The sequence below is a fragment of the Bombus huntii genome, chromosome 8, assembly GCF_024542735.1.
Source record: "Bombus huntii isolate Logan2020A chromosome 8, iyBomHunt1.1, whole genome shotgun sequence".
NCBI lineage: Eukaryota > Metazoa > Arthropoda > Insecta > Hymenoptera > Apidae > Bombus > Bombus huntii.
Window position 1 is genome coordinate 16,574,229 of NC_066245.1, and position 20,460 is coordinate 16,594,688.

A 20,460-nucleotide genomic window follows, 5' to 3' on the forward strand; every position below is an offset into this window, starting at 1 on the left:
ACGTCCCGAGCCCGTGTGCAAATTCATCCTCTACCTCCCGTTCCATCTCCAACGATGGTGATTGCACGCTTTCATTAAACGTATTGCTGCTCGAAGTATACCGGTAATTGCGTTATCGGTCTTTTAATGAAGTATTGGTATCGAAGCAAATCGCCCGTTTTACGTGTACACTACTTCGTGTCTTCTGTACCGTCGTTAGTTAATTAATGGTGAGAAGATAAAAAATATTGGATAGAGAATGTCAAAGAGAGGAAAAATTTGGATAGGGAAAGCATTTGAATACTGCATATTTGTTTAAATATCAATGCGTTTGAAGAAATATCTACGCTTGATTTCTTTATACGTAGAAGTCTATTATTACCTAAAAATTTTGGTAAATAAAATATTATATGTTAATATAATACATTGTATCGTTGTATTTAGAGAAGCACCTACACAGCTTCTCATACCAAGAAGCATTAATTTCGCATTATGCCGGTATTTCGTTACGCGATCAACAAGATCACCTCACCAAAGGCAACCTGTTATTAAACCCACGGGTCTGTCTTTATCTGGCCATCGTTCTTCGCGGGATTAACCTGTAACGTTAATTATCTACCCGGGGTTCGCAGGGAACGTGGCTGAAGCGGCATCAAAGAACCGAGTGTTTAGCTGCAATATCTTTCCAGCGGGTTGCACATCCGTGACCAGAAAAGGAGGCCAGCGAATTCAAAAGAGGGCGAATGGAATGGGTCGAGGTGGCGATTTGTGGTTGCCGAAGAAACCGGAGAATCCATCTCCGGCCCTTTAACAACCAACCGCCATCTTTGATCTTTTCCTTCCCTTCGTAGGTTCCTTTAAAATCACTTGAACTCCTCTATTACACAAAATTATCACTGTTTAATTATCTTTCTATTCGTAAATATGCATACAGTGCCTCACGAAAGTGTTTGATCGTTTAACATAAAAGACTTTCGTATATTGTATGCAATCTTGTATATTGTATATTCTATATAATATATATATCTTTCATATATAACTTATGTACATTGTATGTGTTATATACAATATTTTTCAGTTTTATTGGCACTCTGACAAGACACGACTGTCATGATTATATTACTAACATTTGTTTTTATTAAGTTTTCTTCGAAAATGAAGTCGAGTGATTCTCATATTGCTGAGGAATAATTCTGATTTAAAGCTTTCTAAGTAGCAATAAGTTTACCACGCAAAATATACCGGCGCCTTAATCGAACGGTAGTAAGAAACTGAAAGAAAAATACCGTTATTGGAAGGAATCACCGAGAAGACTATCAGAAACGGGAGATATTGCGCGTGGCGTTCGGTTCGCGGGGTTGCCTCAGACGAAACGACCAGAAGAGAGAACCATAAGCAGCCATCTTCGGAGCCCTGTCGTGCTTTAGCCCAATGTCGTAGCCAATATCGCGAGGAAAGGATACAAACGACTTGAAATAGACCTTGAAAATAGATTCGAGACCGATCGCGCAGTCAGGGGAATAAGCCATCGATATAAATTGCTCCATCCACTGACGCCGTCGACGTCGTTGTGTCGTCGTCGACGCTATATCGTTAAACTAAAAAAAAAAAAAAAAAAAGGAAAGCCGCTTGTGAAAAGTTTGCCTCTCACGAATAACGCATGCATCGCCAGATATGGGAATACTGTGAGCGAAGATACGTATTCTTGGCTCTAAAGAACGTAGTTGAGCGGTTTGCGAATTTTTCCCATTGACACATTCCTACCGCGAGGCTATTCAGAGAAATGAAATTTTTAGAAGCACGTGTGCGTCAGTTCTGACGAATTTCGGGAGGTTATTTATTCTTCGAGCGTTTTTTCGCCACAGTTAATGGCGAGATTAGCGTGAAGTTTCGCTACCTTGAAAAATGTATTCATGGTTGAATATTTACCTTTACTACGTTTTAGAAGAGTGCAAGAGATGTATATTTAATGGACGAAATGACGGAATATTATTATAGGCAACACGATTTTTAGCGATATCTATGGGATAATATCGCAACTTAAATATGAAATATAAATAAAAAATCATAAAAGTTTGAAAGAAATTATTCGTTGACATATAGCATATATTATCTAGCGGATAGGTCAGCAATAAATATATTAATGTACTTAGAAAGGCAATATTACTTATTTCTCGAACCAAATGGAATTATTTCGCCGATTCAACGCAAGCGCATAAAATGCACGAGATACTTCGGCAGACAAATATTAATGCCTCAATTCGAATGATGTTCCACGGTGTCGTTAACATGTTCTCGAACGGCTGTCATCCTATGGTAAACAATTTCGAGCGAGAAGAACGAGAGAGCAACGAAGGGAAAATGTATTCGCGAGTTTCCAATTTGCGGTTGCGGCTGTTAGAACAGAGCATGGAAGGAGGAAGGGAAGAGGTGGTCGGTCGGCACCGGGGGTGGTCGAGGGTGGAGAGCACAGGAGGTGGCGACGGGTGGTTCGAGGCTCTATTATGGTAATTATATGATAAATACAACAAGGCCTTAGGCGGTGTCTCCTCTCTCTTGGATCCTCGATTTTACCCTCGCCTCTTAGGAGGTTCTCTTTGCAGCCGCGAATCCTCTTCTTCCATCGGTGGCAGGAATCTCACTCTGCTCACAGTACCACCTCGTTCTTCCTTTTCTCTGATGCTTGTCGTTCCTCTCTCCACCTCTTGCGTGCTAGCTGCTTCTCTTTCAGCTCCTCCTTCCTCTCTCCTTTCCTTCCTTTCAGTCGCCTCGGCGTTTCTGCGCGAGCACCGGCGGTTTCGTTTAAAATACGCCTCCTCTCTTGACGGAATGCAATTAATCTTACTCCCTCTCGATCTTGCTTTCTCATAGAAGAGCCCACCGTGAAAGGGATGAGTAACGCGGCTGGAAGAAGTGTTACTGACTTAATGAAGTACGACTTCTGATGCGTGTTGTTACTGGTCTGTGTGTGCAAGACAGAGAGAAAGGGAGGAAGCGAGAAGATATAAATACAGAGGGCTGGAAAGAGAAAGGTGCAAAGAGAACGATTCCGCCGGAAATCCTGACTAAACACCCGCTTTCATTATCACGCTACGTTTACCCAGCACGTCTTTATGGCTAAAGAGGAAGCGAATTAGATAAGTAGGTTACGCTGTTTGCCTTAAAGACTGCGAATTCTTTTATCTCGTGATCTTTTTCCGTTCGTTGGTCGTTAAACGTGGGTGATAATTATTTACGGACCTTTGACCTAAGTGATGAATTGTATTTAATTATAGATTAGTCTTAATACTAACAAAATGATCTTGCGTAGAGGAGAATGAGTTATAAAAGTACAACCTTTTTATTCTTCGTTCAGTGTTAACGCAACTAATTTTTATTTGTTTATCCAAACTATTTTCAATTAGCCATGCTATCGAGTTCTTTAACATACTTTACAATCTATCTTGCCAGTAATTTACTACTCTAAATTACCTATGGAACTTCCTTTTAACCACACAAAACTTCTCAATTCTGACGAAACTAATCCTTCTCCACCTCATCGCTCTGATCTGAATCGTCCAAGGGGCTGGTTCATCCACGAAACCGCGGCACCACACGCTCCCCAAAGGACTCGAGAGTGAACGAAGCTCACGGTAGCGTTAAACGCGATTCGTGTACGCGCATGTAAACTAATATTCGTCGGTAGCGACTCGCGCGCCGTTGAAAGAGGGAGAGGGACGTATTCGCAGGGTAGATACACGCGGCGGAATCATTATAAATAGTCATAATTACAACAGTCGCGCGTGCTTAATTCAATTAGGCTGATTAACGTTGTACATTGCAACTTCTCCCCGGTTTCGCCCTTCTGCCGGTTGAGCCCAAGCTTCAACCAGCCAGCAACGACTGGAGAGTTCGGGTTCTGGCTGGTCCTGGGGGTGTGCGCGCGGCCGAGCAGAGCGCGTAAAATATACCCCGTATCCTGGCCAGGATCCCAGGACCACGCCGCGCCACGGTATTATGCTTATGCATAGACAAGTTATAGCCCGGTTAATATGATTATCTCTTCGACGAGAGGCGGAGCGAGCCGCGAACGGACGAAGGATGGGATGCGGAGAAACGAGATGCAGAGCACGATGCGTTGCCCGGGATCTGCTTCGCCGCGTCGAGCCAACGAGTTAGAATTGTATGCATATATCATGCATGCATTATGAGTTAGAAAATTTCGGTTTCGCTCGTACCGACTGAGCCAGATGTGGACACTGTCTGATTTTTTTTTTTTTTTTTTTACGATGTTGGTCGATGACATTTGAAGCGGATCAACTATGATTTGGACAGGGCGACTTTAAATAGGACGTTGCTGGTTTTTGAACTTTGTCTTTAAGAAAGATACACAGAAAAAGAGAGAAACAATAGAAAAGCAACTAAAGTCATAGATCGATCCACACCACATAATTGTTGCAAGCTTCACGGAGTCGATGTAGAAACGAAAGCTCTTCGAATCCTAAAAGCACGTCAGCTGGCATCGATTCTTTCGGTCGTAAAGGTTGATCTGCAAGTCAGAACAGAATGAGCAATAAAAAGTTGGCGGTATTATTAATAGTCGTGAAACCGAAGGCTAAATAGAGAAAAAGAAGGTAAAGGAAGTGAAGTAGAGAAAAAGAAAGTAAAGAGAAGCTGGTCGGGAGTCGTTGGATTTGTCGCAGCACGGATCGAATCCGAATAAATTAGCCCCGTCGCGGGAACACGAACGAGATATAAAATTTTGAATATGAATGGACGGTTTTGCATTCGTAATGAGCTCTTATTCCGGAAACAAAGCGCAGCTGACGAGAACATATGTAGATGAAAGCGGGTGCGAGGAACAAGCGTCCCATAATGCGACCTAACGTTCGAAGATTCGTTCGAGATGGTTTAGTTCGTTCCTTCCGTTTTTCTAATTAGGATTTTATGTCTTTAATTATGTGTAATTACAAGATTCATAAACGATACTTTAGTCCTGATAAATCATGTTGAATTTAAGATAGATTTGTAATTATTTCGATTGAATCTTAAATATCGACATATAGATGTCTCCATAAATTTATAATTTTATAAGATATAAAGAATGGTTTTATTATTATAGTCGTATATAAAGACATAGTTCACACGATAGAGGATTATTCCTGAGTAGAAGTGGAGTATAGTTTGCTATAGAATAGAGCAGCCGGGAGGATGATATTGAAGGAGAAGATTGGTAAGACGGAAAAGTGAGGGTGAAGACAGAGAACAGATCACTCATTTCGCCTATCCCTACCGCTAAACTCATCAACCACCGGTAATTCCATCAATGCTTCAAGCATTAAGGCAAAGTCTAAGTCATGTATCCCACTCTATAATCTAACAAAGTAGTATTTACCGAAAATGCAATTTTACATAATCGATGTAAACGTTTGAGAATTATGTATTCGATGTAATAAATTCCTGAGGAAAATAATTCTTTATAAATATCAAAATTGTAATTTCAAAACTTAAAATTAGAGTACTATGGATAAGTAACTACATAAATATGGTAAACTTAATAACATTTATGTAAATTATAACAGAACGGATTATCTATACTTGTCACTGAGAGTGCAACAATAGAAGTGAAGATCAGCGAGTACACCGACTCGTCTTTGTATAAACAGGCCAGGCGACATTTAATACCAGCCCGTTGAATATTCCGTCGAATGGACCACGATATTGAATTGGCTGCTGCTTAATTGTAACCTCGCTCGTCACGAGGGTCCCATTCACTTGTAAGCGGAATTTGCATAATTTTTACATTGGCCACCGTGTAATCGATTTGAATACCGCTGGTGATATCCGCTTCCTTCTTTAATCGATTCGAATCCGCATGGTTTCTGTCCTTCTTTGCATCGATTGTTTTAGTTAGCATTGCTAAGTAATCATTTTGACGACTGAAAATCGATAACAATAATGAACCGCGACACGTGAAACGACCGAAAAGCTTGAATTTTCATTATCACAATGAATTCTATTAACCTCAATCTACGCGTTTTTTTAATGAATATAATCAAACATCTGAGAATGATACTATCGAAATTATTAAAAATTTTTTATTATTTCAAGGGTAGTACCTGATTAGCAAAAATTTTCCCTTTTAGATTCCCTTTTCGGAAAGTATTTTATTTGTAACAGACATTTAAAAAATAAATATTTCATACGACCCCTAAAAATTTACGTCGGAACTATATTACGGCAAAGAGACGCTTATCAATTTTTTCAAGCTTATGACATGCACTTTTGTCGCATGCGATGCGTTTGATGTGTAACATGTCGTTACAACTGTGTAGTTTCGATTAACGTTTAAGATCAGAGCTATGGCCATTAATTTTTTATCAAATGTATCCAAAGTACGCGAATTTCCCTTTTCCCTTCCCACCAAATTTGTTCCTTTTTTCCATTAAAAGGCCCCGTAAATTATCCACTTTTTCTTCTGTATTGGTCGGTTCAAAGAGAAGCTCGGTAACGTGACGGTCGCATTTTCCAGCGTTGACCAGCGGAACGGTGGTCGAGAAGGCTTAAAAAATTACACACCGCGCGATTAAACGAGTTTTCGAAGTTCTTTCGAGCACGAATGTCGAGAACGGGCGAGGACAGACAGGATAAAGTTGGAGAGCGGTGGTACTGTTGGATCACCTGGATGAGGGGTAGAGGGGTTCGGTAAAAAATATAGAGAGGGCTGAAGAGATAGCGGAGCAGAGGGATATTTTTTCTGCGAAGCCACCGAACGACGTCGCCTGTCGTCTGCTAATTTAATAAAATTTTTCCTTCCTCTTGTACCAAAAAGGGAAAAAGAACAGAAGGAAAACATAGAGGAAGGGGAACGCGAAAGGGGGGGGGGGGTAACGAGCGACGCAACCGCAAAGGAGGTACCGAGAAAGGAACAGGGAAAGAAGTACGGTAAAAAAGTTGTACACCAATTAACGGATTGAAGTTACCATCAGATGCAGGCTGACTTCGAGAGGCCAGTCAGTTGAGTCCTTGAAGGGTTGGACTATCATTAACGAGCCGCCACTTAAACGGCGATCTCTTCCACCGTTAGAAGGACGAAGTTGAAAAAGCTCGGCCAGTCGACCGGTGCGGAGGCTACTCCTGCCACTTTCATCGTCAATTGCCTTTCGATGCAGTCGACCGCATCCGTCGCTGACAGCCCACTCTCAACTTTTTCTGCTTTTATATTGCTTTGACCATTTTGACGAATTGCAATCACCCTAAGGGCCGGTGCGGACGAGCGGTTTGCGGCAGCGTTACCACTACTCCGCGGTAAACTGCCACTATATTTGCCCGTGCACCTTTCCTTACAGTTCACATGAAGGCTTTGCGTCAATTTGCCGTCTAAGAATTACGTCCCGTGTGAACCGTTTAATATAAATCTCTGCTATCCTAAAACGCATCGGCAATTTCCGGAGGCGGCCACGTTACCACAAACCGCATGTCTGCACCGGGCCTTAGATTCGATCGTAGTTAGACGGTGATCGTTTAAATGAATTGAACGTCGCAAGTTTCATGTGAAATTTTGTTCCTTGATTTTCTTTTTTATTGGATGAAGATGTTAAATCTTGTACATTCAGAAAAATTTTGATATCTATTAGATCCTTGATATTTTATTCCAATGAAGAGTTCATTACTTTGTAATTAGAAACTGCATATGCTTTGCTACTCACAATAGACGAGGAAAATGAGACGATAAAGTGAAGAACAGATTTAGTTGGATGACACGAGCCAATGCGATTTGAAGACGCGCCACGTTCTGAACGAACGTAATGTTGAATCTTACGTGACGACAAGACGGTTGAGACTGATGACGAAGGATTGTCAAGGAGAAGGTGAAACATGAATAGAGGGTTGGAAATGGCATCTCGGGGGTTATCTCGGAATCCTAATGCGTAATGGCTGAGACGATCTTGGATTACTAATAAGCATCGGTCTCGTCAAGTATTTCCACGCTTCTAACTTCACGCCTCCGTTAACGTTACTTTATCCTCATGGTAAATCAAACTTTGTTTAAAGTTTTTAATTTTCTTAGGAAACGCGATAAATCAATTTTATTTGAAAGATATTGAAAGCATTTCTTTTTTGCACGAGAACACGATTAGGGCATAAAAATTCGGAAACTATTTTAATATTACTGTACCATATTCCGATGTTTATACGATTATGGGAAATTCAGCGCCTATTTCTTTAATAATATAACAATCTAAACTTGTACGGGCATCCGCAGTCTAATTATTATTATAGGTACTCAAAGTCGAAACTGATTTCGTTGCAAACCAAAACGAGAGTTCGCTTCACCCTCTCTACAAAACCAAAAAAGATACGAGGGGATCACGGTACACTGATTTTCGGGTTGGTTTCACCGTGAAGCTGGTCACAAATATGCTCGGAGCGTTGGAAGCGGCGCGCGACGTCGCGTCATTCATCAAAGTGGAAGAGCGGCTCGGTGAATAAATACGTCGCCTGGACGTATTAAGCGTACCTGTGGATATGTCGAGATAACGACGGGTCGATTCGTTCAGCGGTCGAATCTGCCATGGGGCGCGCAGAGAACGTGCGTCAACCAGCGAACAGAGCGAGGGGGTGGGACGCAGGGTGAACAGAGGAGGTAAGAGAGAAAGCTCGTCGCCGCGAGCCATGCGATGCCGGCTGCGAAACAAATGGAACGATCGCGACGGGGGTGGAAATAAAGCGTTCCCGTGGTCGTACGGTTCTGTGGTCCTCTGGAACGAGGATCGACCAAGGGATGGGAAAGGGGACAGGGAATAAAAAAAAAGTCAACGCCGGTCTCTGAATCGAAGAGCGCCCGACTAGTAAAAACGACATCGTACTTCTCCATCCAGGTTCGAAAGCATTGAATGACCGCTTCTATCTGGATACTCTTTTATCATTTCGATAACGCTATGAATAATTTGGCTACAATAGTGAATTTAAGAGAGAAGGCTTTTATTTAAATTAGGAATTTTTGCATATTATAAGTCAAGTATGAAAACTTGACCGAATGTCAGACAAAGAAGAAGAAGAGGAAAAAATATTTGCTAGCCACGTGATGCAATCTGATGTTATTTACGCATGTGAGGTTTCGGCCAATACGTACGCCTATTTTTATAATTGTATCAATGATTGATTTGAGTGATTTCCTCTAAGCCACGTACTCACTGTATATGTGATTAGAAGTGAATATAAGGAACTAAGAATAAATCAAGAAATACCATAAATACAAAGATTGTGAAGAGCTTTAGGTAATTAATTCGGATCTGTAAAACTAAAATGTTGCTCGACGTAATTTCCCATTACAACTCATTTTATACAACGAAAACTTTTAAGCTCATCAAGAATACTCTTAACCCCAATACTCATTGATCACTAGATGAAAACTGATCTAATTTCCTCATTATCGAGTTCACGAGAGTCAAAGCTTCTCCACCCTCCAATGTCGACAAAACCGAACATCCACTTCAATCACCCTCTTCATCATACAGTTAACCAGGAGATTCCGTTAATCGGTCAGACAGTTATCATAGGTGGTGTTGGCAGTAGTCGCAGGCGGTTACACCGTCCTCGTTTCTCTTTCCACGCAGCTTCACGCATCGTGGACACACAACGCGCGCGGGCACTCGTTATTCCGGGCCGTTTCTTCGGTCATCACGGATGGAAATATCATCCACGCTCACAGGTCTGCGAAGGGAGCGTGTGGGATGAGCCGTGTGTGCGTAGACAGGTGCGTACAGGACCCTCAACAGGTGGTCACTCGTAACCATGAGGGTTGCGGCACCGCTGGTGGCTACCCATCCGTCAAGAGCTTTGTGTGCCCTCGTGAACGCCACTGTCGATGGTCGGTGTGGCCGGTGTGCCCGTCGTCCTTGAAAAAAATCGGCCCTTTTTTCCTTTTCACCCTAGCCACCGTTGGAACGATCCCCATCCACCACGGTAAGCCACGCTCGATCCTCGTGGCTGTCGTCTCTCATCGAGTTTCCACGGCTGAAACAATGGCTTCGTTAATTAAGATTTCTTTCTGCAAATGAGAGCGCTTCCTGTCCCTCTCCTCGTCCCGACCTTTTTCTATTTGTCTCGTCTACAGCTTCCAAAGAAGCGTAAGTTTTAAGAGAAACAATATGATTTTGCGTGACTGGGTTAACAACGCGTGTGTGCCATCAACTTGTGAGAAATAATCGAAACGATAAACGAGCAATTTGATTAGGAAAAGTTTGGAATTATCATTCGTACATTAAAAAGATTTTGAATGAGATTAAAGCTAGACGACAAATCTATTATACCCATAGTGATGTATATTAATATATAAGTCTACTATACTAGCAACTACTATATCCGCTCCATTGTACTAGGTATACTATACAAGTCTACTATAAACCTATGTACGTCTCTCAGACTTTATTCTTTAAAATAATTAATATGGAAGAAAGTAAGAAAGAAGCTTTAATTTCTTAACTTATTTACTTTTCCAAATGTTAAATTTCCCTGTTTTCAAGTTTGCATGACCCCACTTAGGAATTAGACTAACTAACGTGTGAAGGGGCGATCGAACTTATAGACTCCCAATTGCGATCACAAACGGTTGGCACCCACAGAATATCGTGGCCACCCCGTGGATCGTGTCTCACCACAGAGGTTGTACATTTTGGAAGCCGCTTCCTGGGCGTTTCAGCGAAGAAAATCGCGACAGCAATGCTGTCGGATTCGGAGGTGGCTAGGAAGATGGTTGAATAAGAAGCAGGGTGAGTGGGAGTGAGGGCAGAGATCCGGATTTAAGGCGTCGTCCGTGAAAGCCCTCTGGAGGCAGTGTAGACTTGGTCGGGGGTAGTTTAAGAGAAAGAAAATGGCTGGGGATGGAAAAGCAGGCAGGCGAACGACGACGAGGACGAGGAGTAGCGAACGTGTTGGAGTGTAAGTGCTAAGATCTCGGAGTGCATTAACATGCCCCAAAGGCAAGCTGAGTACAACCCTTCTTACATCCAGATCTTGAACCAAGACCACAGTGGTTCAGGGTGACGTTAGGGTGTAGATACCTTGGAGAAGAAAGAAGAACGGATACCGTGGAGATTCGCGTTTAATTGTATTAAAAATGCTTTATCTCTGGTGGAAGAGACGTCTCTGTGGGATTCGAGATTTTTCTCGTTGACGAGGGCTGAGTTAATGCGACCAGACTTCGCGACGATCCTTCAAGCTTCGTTTTTATTGTTGTAATCAAGATGAGGAAACTCAGTGATGAGTTTATAGAAATGCAATTTTTCGTTAATGTTATGTCGTTAGATTATGGTTGACACAGTGGATGACTATCCTTTGAAGCATTCAGAACACGCATCCATTATAACTATAACCTTATAGTCGTGTTTTTTTTATTATTATGACAGATTAATGATGGAAGTAGTCTTAAAACCATCGAACTTTTTTACAGTGATATTAACTGAATGATTATATAATACCAGCTTGCTGATCAATTCTTCTTTCGCGTAGTTTTAAATTATCAGTTTAATCAACGCGTCTGATCGTGGAAATGTTCTATTATAGTATTATATACAGTGCAAGTGCGTTGCGCATAATTATTTAAATGCGAATTTGAGGCTGTGCAAAATTATAGGAAGGGAGACGAAGATCCTTCGACGACAACGTGCCCGTACCAGCACGTTCTTACGATGGTATACGTCTTACATTATTTAGAAGGAACCGAGGACGAAGATACCGGGTACTGGCGCATGCTAATCACTCGACCCAGATTGAATAATGAATTAGTATTCTTTTCCTTATTCGTTGCTTCTTCGTTGCCACCCTCCGGATTCAGTGGTCTGTCTTGAACGAAGCCACCGCTACGTGACAGGTTTTTTATTATCTGCTGAAAAGAATCTTATCTTGTTCGTTCGTTGAAATTGCTAAAGCTCGTTAGTCGTATATGTCTTTTATTAGCATCAAACGGAAAATATTTTTTTGAACCAAAAACATTATTTCAAATTAGAGGTCGTTTCAATTCCTTTCAAGTTGTCTAAATCTTACTATAAATATCAAAATTCTACTAAATATTTTTAAATTTCTTATTAAAACCTGTATAGATGTAGAAAATTCTGACTAGTATCATCAGGTTTCCACGAAAATATAATATCTTTCGTGGACACGCGATAACTATTAAAACGAACGTATTAGGTAGAAGAGAGGAACATTAGCATAATGCTTCTGAGTCTATACCATACGCAAAGGTTGTGCACGTGTCTCCGCGTACACAAACGTGCACACCGTGGTAGCCCACACGGTACATCTCCTCGGTACTTTGTGTGCAAATTACGCCCAGGACGAGGACGAAGAAGAGAGTCTGGCTTGAAGGATGAAACAGGTCCCCGACGTAACCTCCTTGTACGAGAGTCGAATGAAAATTTAAAGCGAAAGAGTTCTCGTCGCAACTGCGGTTTCCTACCAACCGAGGACCTGATTAAGTCCTTTTTCGATGTTAATATTGATAAGAAGTTGGCAAAAGCTAGCGAAAACTCTTAAGGATACTCAGAACAAGGAATTTCAAATGAATTGTCTTTGAAATTAATATAGCGAATAATATAAGAAGTAAAGATCAAAGAGATACTCTGGATTACTTATTTCGATATTCAATAGAATATTTCAATAGTTATACGTTTACAGAAATAATGCTTTATTCAATATTATAGAATAAACTTCAACTTTTCATGAGCAAAAATTTGATTTCCAAAATTTAGATTTCTAGAAATTTGAGCCAAAACATCTTTGTTATTCCTCTCTTAGGAATAGAAACAATTTTCATTTGAAAATCATCACATAAGAGAAATGTCCAGTATACATGTAACAAAGAATATTAGAGTTGCAAGTTTCTCTTTGTACCATGAAAAAAACTTTGTTGCATCCGAGTTCGAAGCAGCCAAAGTTTTTAAAAATCCCTCGAAGAATTACAAGTCCTTTTTCATTAATAGACACATATTATGCTTCCTTTCTCGCAAGGCTCGTCGAAAGTCAGCTTTATCTCGAAGTTACCATTTGTTTCTTATTCAACTCAGTGATCGTTCGGCGTTAGTTAATCCCTGGCGGCGTTTAAAATATGAAAGGCGTTGTAAGGTGTGTAAGAAGGGTTGAAAGAAAGTGTAAACGAAGGTTTAGCGAGTGGTCTAGAAGGATTTCAAGGGAAGTCGAATAGGAGATTACTGCGCAACCTTCTGCGAGACCTTGAATTAGGTTGGAACTGTTTCGTTCTACTTGTCCTTGTCTTCCAGTTAACATTCATTCCGGGAGTAACAGAGAAAGGATTGTTATTATTGTTCTTAAGGGATTAGGATCTCTAGTTTTGGAACAAGCTGTAGTCTCCATCTTATTATAACAAAGACTTATTCTCGCCAGGATGCCGCACTTGTATTTATCGTTTCTTGTCGTTGCGTTTATCTATATTCTCACGTGTATGCGATTTTTGCTATTTCAGGATGTTTATGACCTGAGTTTAGCCGAATTCCTGGATTGATTACTAATCAGAGGTCGAATAAAGTCATGGATATAATGGTGCATTATAAAGACATTCTGGTAGATTATAAATAAAGGCAGCTTGATTCTTTGAGATGATTCTGTTTGAATTATTGTTAGAAAAAGCAATACAAGAATCGAAGAAAGTGTAAATTTTATATTACTATTCTATTTTATATTTACCTATATTCTAAAGTTTACAATTTAATGTTAGAGTAATGAGACCACTAGTACCTAAAATTTTTCATCTTTATAATACAGAAAGAATGATAGAAATTTTATTCGTGTGTTTGAAATATCTTAAAATTCTAATTTGCCACGTAATTCAATAGTTAATATCATTAACATTTAAATACTCGCGTGTATGAAAAATATAAGAATGAAAAATTTGAAATGTTCACTAATATGTTTTTACACTACACTAATACATTTTTGAAAAATCTTATCAAAGTAGAACTTTCTTCATTGCCCTCAAGGAGCGTAATATACACGGGAGTACTATGTGCTTCGTTTCTCACCACCCACTTACGTTAATGAGGGATCTGAGCCGAAATGCGGTTAGAAACGCTCTGTCCCTTTCAGCCTCAACCCGCGGTGCCGTTTCGCTGGAAAACAAGACATTTATAAACACCCACCGCGAGATTAGATTTGTTAAGATAATGGGCTGCTCGGTTTAGCGGGGTTCTTCCACTGCGCTCGCAACTATCGTCCTGAAGAGGCTGCAACCGCCGTCTCCTTAATCCTAAATATGACCTCGGTAGGCAGTTAGGTTGCTGGTGTCGTGATCCTTCTTTATGAATTCGTCGGGGTAAGACGCGGGGTAAGATTTGTAAATCTTCGTTTCGGCTGTACCACGTGTTCTGGTTTGTGAAATGTTCATGAAAACACCGAGCTTATATATATCGTCGAAGTTTAAAAAATTGGGCATTCATGTTGTGTATTAGAAAATATAGAAAGCTCAAAGTTTATATTTTAAATACGGTTGTCAGCGATAGACAATGAAACGAAATTTTCGTGAAACACTGAACGATAATAAGATTTTAATAGTGTTACATTTTGTTATATATTAGTTTATGTATGCCAAATGATGATCGAGTTTCCTGAAACAACAATTTTATATTTCTAAACCTTCATTAAACTTCAAGTTTACGTACAATTTGAGTACCAGTTCGCTTGAAACACAATTAGCGCGTGCTGTAAAGGATAGAGGCTGAAAGATGTTGAAGTAAATAGCGATATTACGAGGCCCCTTCTTCACAGCGGAAACGACGATCCACGGACGATCAGGATTTATCTTTACGACGACGTTGCCAGCCATATTCAGTGACGCGTTATTTCGGCATCGGTGAAAAAAACATAATAAAATTTAACGGTCCGTCAGGCCGTGGCATCTACGGTCCCTAGAAGGCCAATAAATATCGGGAACAGAGCGGCTACAAATCTCAAGATAAACACGAGCTCGTATTTTTCTACCCCCCTTCTCGATTTTCTCGTTCTCGCTCTTCTTTGCCGCGTGGTTGGAGGCGAGAAGGACGACAAGGGCTCGCCTTTTTTACATTCCTCTTATGAATTATTAGGTGGCCGGACCTAAGGGGTGGACACCGCGGTATTTAATTTTCGCTCCCCATTAAAACAGCACGAATTTTTCCCTAATCGTATCCCTGACGATGAAAGTGCGGTTTGCAATTTGTCACTGACCCTTTGGTTTGTTATCAATATATTATTGCTTGCTTAGCTTGATTCGAACTCATTGCCACTAAGGTAATTACGATATAGGATATTATTATAAATAAATGAAAATTAATTTAGAAATTCTATATCGTAAAATCATTCAATAATAATTAATTATTGAGAAGAAACACCAGTAGGAGAAAATGTATAATATTATATGAAGATACATATGTAGAGATATAAAAAGTATTATGTAAGACTTTCAGTCGATCATTTACCACCGATATGCCTCCAAATATAATCTATCGTAACTAACTATGGTCGGGAATTTTCTGAACGACGGCACAGGTAGATTGGTGTAGGTGATGCCAATTAAAGGAGACGGCGGCGGTGAGCATTGAACTAGAACTAGGGGCTGGCGGATACCGATGATATATGTGGTGGAAAATACTGGAGGCAATCTGTCACGCCATCGACATCTCGTAGGCGCCATCTCCTCCGTTTTCCTTCGCCCCCTTTTCTCCCGTACTTTCTCATACTAACGAGTACATCGTACAGAAATCTAAAATCTTAAAAAGACATTGTACATCAGAAGATGGAAGATGATTTTCAGAAAGAAGAAGAACACTACTTCAAGTAAAATTTCCACTCCCACACACACTTTTCATTCAAGGAAGGAAATCGAAATAAAATACAGAGCAAAACGAAACGGAAGAATACAATGATCCACGTCGAAATCGGTAGACGACGATGGAGCAGAGTCCAGTAGTAAACAAAATCCAGTCTCTTTGGCCGCACAAAAGGTACGAGGCTGTTTAAGCCCCGTCGTTCTTTGGTATCCGGAAGTCAAGCCGGTTCCTCTTTTCCTTCTTCCCTCTGTCACACGCGCCCTTTCCGGCTATACGGCTGATTAAACGCGCAACTACGTAACGTAACGCAAATATACCGGCCTGCCAGGCCACCTCCGCCCACCCATCCTTCCATCGTTTCTCCTCTCGTCGACCGTCCCTTGAACCGGCTGCTGAAGAGAGGATGGACTCGTTTCGCTCTCGATTCCACCTTTCGGCTCTCTTTGAATTCCAACCCCGGTCACTTGACGGAAATATTTATCGAGGGTCTTTGCCGAGGCCCCTCGTTGCCCTACTCCTTCTGGCTAGACAGCACGACGACAGGGAGAAGCAGCCTGCTCGTAGCTCGTCCTACTACCTTTCAGTACGACGCGCCTCTATCGGTACATGTCCTTCCTTTTTCTCCCTTTCCCTATCCCGTTGCATCATCTCACTCCCACTTTCCAGTTCTTTGATCCATTTCATGGAGTTTGTTCGGCTCGGATTATTTGCTCTCTTAATTACATTTCGATCCTATCTGTCTCCCTTTTTCTCTCTACCTCCGTGTTTGACTCCTCGTTCAATAAGGAATTTCACCAACCGAATGGATGATCGACAGTTTCGAACGTCGTTATGTAGATTCCACAGTAACGCAATTGCTCGCGATGGAATATGTCAAATGGAGTTCAAAATTCTCAGAATGGAACTTGCTATATGGAAGTGGTGAAGCTATTCTTTCTAATTGAGCGTATAATGGGTTAAAAATATAAAGCGCGGAAGGAGAGAAAGAATTTCTCTTAATCATTATTTTTAATCTAATTAAACTTTAGACAATTGAACATGAAAAGAAAGAAAGTAGAAATTCTCTTGTATTCCATTATTCTTGGTATAATTAAACTTAACGCGATTGAGTATTTTAATATATTGAATCGCGCAAAGTAACGAACAGTTTTTTAACAAGACCGGAGTTCTCAGCGCCTTTAATTAAGGGGAAAAAAATGTAATGTTCTAACGAAAACTAGTCGGTGTTATAGGGACCCCCCGTGGCTTTCCAGCCGCAGGGGTTGCTCATCCCAGCCTCGACCATAGAGGGTGGAACAAAGGAAGTTATCGTCGCGGAATTTTTATAGCAAGGAGAGAAAGAAATGTAAATCAGGTTTTGGTTCGTCTTTGCGTTAAGATGAAGAGAACGTGAGGGAAGCTCTGGAGAGACTGTCGCCGGCTTACCGTGGATCGGAAGTGTTGTCGTATAAAACTGAATTAACTGTGCTCCCTCTTCTTCTCCTGCGTATGTACTCCTCTCGTATTTATTATAAATATAACCTTGTCGTTTCCATTCTCCCAATCCTACCTACGCATCGCTTTCCATTTACTACATTCGCTACGTTTTAAAATTGAAATACGTGGCATCGTATGGTTCAGACATATCCTCAGAACGCCAAGTAATTTGTGGCATAATAAAAACCAAGATCATTCTTTGCAAATATGAAACGATGTTTTAACACGTAGCTTCTTTCTTGATGAAATGAATTTTTAAGATTCAGATAAGTTTGTTCAATCTTTCCTTGTCTGATTATATACTTACTTATTTTCCTTACGTTCTTATTAAATTTCCACGTTCTTCGATTTATTCTACTTCAATTTTCCATTATATTAAAAAAATAATCAAACAACTTCTTTCTATATATTTTACATAAAAACACTGTCAATATCATCGGACTACAATAATCAAATCCTGATGAATAAGCCTTGCATTATTGTCTATTATGAGAATATTCGATAAGTTTCATATATTTTCTAATTCAAAATGGAAATTTCCAAACTAATACCATATATTTTTGATAAGGAATAATGAAAAATCCGTTTTCTCTATATCACAAGGATAATCTTCGATCAACATTAAACGTTGAACGTATTATTCGAACATTTTAACGTGAGTTTTCACAGGAAGCGTCGCGAAAGACAGTAACCGCGCGACGATCCGCAACTTTATACATTCCTGATAATCTCGCAGACAGCACCGGGACGGTTACTCACGGTGTTTGCCGGGATTTATGAAATGGCAATAAAATTTATATGACTCGGTGGCTCGTTAGGGGCGCGGCTCGCTCGTTCAGATTGATGTCGGCGCGAGCCTGGTCCACTTGCCCGGGGCTGCGTTTGTTTCTCTCTACGATTGTCGTAGAACGGTCTACTGCCATTATTAATCCCTTGGAAATCGCGGGAGAGCTTCAGTCATCGTTCACCGGAGAAAAATATGGCCGTAATATTTCTTTGGAAAGCGTGGGGTTGGGTCGGAAGTTGCTCAATTTCGACTGAATTTGTCAGCTCGCGCCAATCGCGATTATGCCTCGCTTCTGACCGCTCGATTAAAAGGATCACTGGAATTCATAGGGAGGATGAAAAATCAGATTGCTCTCTCTGAGAAATACACTTAGATTTATCAAACCCTTTATTGGCTTGATGACTCTGCACAACGATTGTTTTCATACTAAGTAATGTTTGTAAAGAGTCGAATATCGGAAAGTAGGAAATAAAAATTGGGAATATATATTTTTAAACTACGTTATGTAAAATATATTTGAAATAATTATGTAATAATGTTTTAGTCAAAAGAATAAATGTTTCAAATTGATATAAATTTGATAACAACATACAAAGTGCACATAACTCATGTACAATTATATAATGATGAAATATAGTTCTTAGGGAATTGATAATTTATCAGAATATATATCGAGCTCTACCCTCGAATATAAATTCTCGGTTTCCGCTTTCCTGGTTGAGAATCTAAGTAAAAGAATTATTTCCTTCGCGTTTCGTTTCGAGTAGCAAATCCAAGATAAGAGAGAGAGAAAAAAGGGTGCCTTCGATGAGTTACTTATACAGTAAATCACGCGTATGCTCTGTCGAGCATGATACCTCGAGGACATATCTGATCTACCTGTTGCTCAATTCCCCATCGACGACAGCAAGGATCGTGCAAAGAATTCGGTAGGTGCACGGAGAAGTATTTCTTCCGTATTCTTGAATTCCATCGTGTACATAATTCCTTGTTAGGGATCCGTTTCAAAGTCAACAATCGCGTGGAGCAGATACTATGTGTCGCTACCCAAACTCATGTTTTGTATCAATAGTGTAATATCGGAGAATTAGGATATAAATTTTTTCCCGATTACTTACAATTTATTAATATTGAATTGAATATACAGGTCTTAATTGGACAGAAAACGATGTTTGTTTAACTGAAACTAAATGCGATACTCGCATCTATCCCAAATAACTTTACAGTTATTTGGCAACTCTCGTCACAACGAACCTAACACTCTCTCTCTTTCTCTCTCTCTCTCTCTCTCTCTCTCTCACTAGCAACTCTAACAACTCTACAACTCGATCAATTCTCTCAACTCTACTCTCCGACGTCTCGATCAACTCTTTCAACTCTACTCTTCGATGTCTCGATCAACTCTGACTCTCGCAACACACATACTTTTCGACTCGCATACTCTGACCTCTCGATCCCCCCCGCCCCCCCTTTGAAACACGAAACCGACCTTCTGCTCTAACGTTGTCTATTGCTTTTCTCACATCACTGTAAGAACTAGATGACTTTAGTCACATAGGCGCTCTTAAATGTAAACGAACCACAGGAAGACGACGTACACAGTTTTTCTAATTTCAACCAACCTCTAGTTCAAACTACTTTACGATATTACAATAGCAATCGTTATTGTACGAAAATTTCATATTAAGTTCGTGTAGAATATTTTAAAAATAGTATAATATCAAATTTAAGTATGTGACGAGATTTTAAGTTACTATCGTTTGTTTATAAGTTGGTTCTTAACTTATCATTCATATTCTGGTTTCAGGTGGATGATCGAGTCAGATCGCCAGGTACATCACGATGTTTAACTACCACTATGTCGCTCTCAATTTCACCCTCGAGCCCTGAAGAACCTGTCACGCTGTAAGTATGATTTTATTTCAAACTTATTTGAGTATTGATAAGGAGTACGCGACACTTTATGCCCCAAAGGGCATATAATTCATCTGGAGAATTATTCCTGACTCAAGAGAACTTAGAACTTCAATCCTGCACATAATTTGTTCCCAAACTTTCTTGATAATTGATATAATAATTTCTATGACTATTTAAAGATATCTTTAGAATCAAATATATTTTATACCAACCTTTAAAGGTCGTTGAATAAATCATAGCTTACAAAATTAAAAAATATTAGTGAAATAATATTTTCAGTATTTAAATTTTGTAGTAATGTATTCTAATTGTAACTGTCGTACACGCATCACAAGAATCAATCTTTTATATACAAAAAAAGCTATTTAAAACTCTTCAGGAACATACATATTTTTATATGTTTGCAAATATATTTTTGAAACCTTTATGTATGTAATACAGAAAATTGTTCATAAATCACCCCTTAATTAAATGTCCGATGTATCTTACCACCGTTTC

At 40.0% G+C, this 20,460-nt stretch overlaps 1 protein-coding gene across 17 annotated transcripts in view; it reads left to right on the top strand.

The window, feature by feature from the left end:
* Window positions 1-20,460, top strand: part of LOC126868411 (uncharacterized) — a 307,848-nt gene that overhangs the window by 241,667 nt on the left and 45,721 nt on the right. For all 17 annotated transcript variants that reach the window (XM_050623789.1, XM_050623771.1, XM_050623772.1 and 14 more), the window contains one exon: window positions 19,853-19,950. In XM_050623789.1, the coding sequence (XP_050479746.1) occupies window positions 19,853-19,950 (98 nt within the window). The remainder of the gene's footprint in view (window positions 1-19,852; window positions 19,951-20,460) is intronic.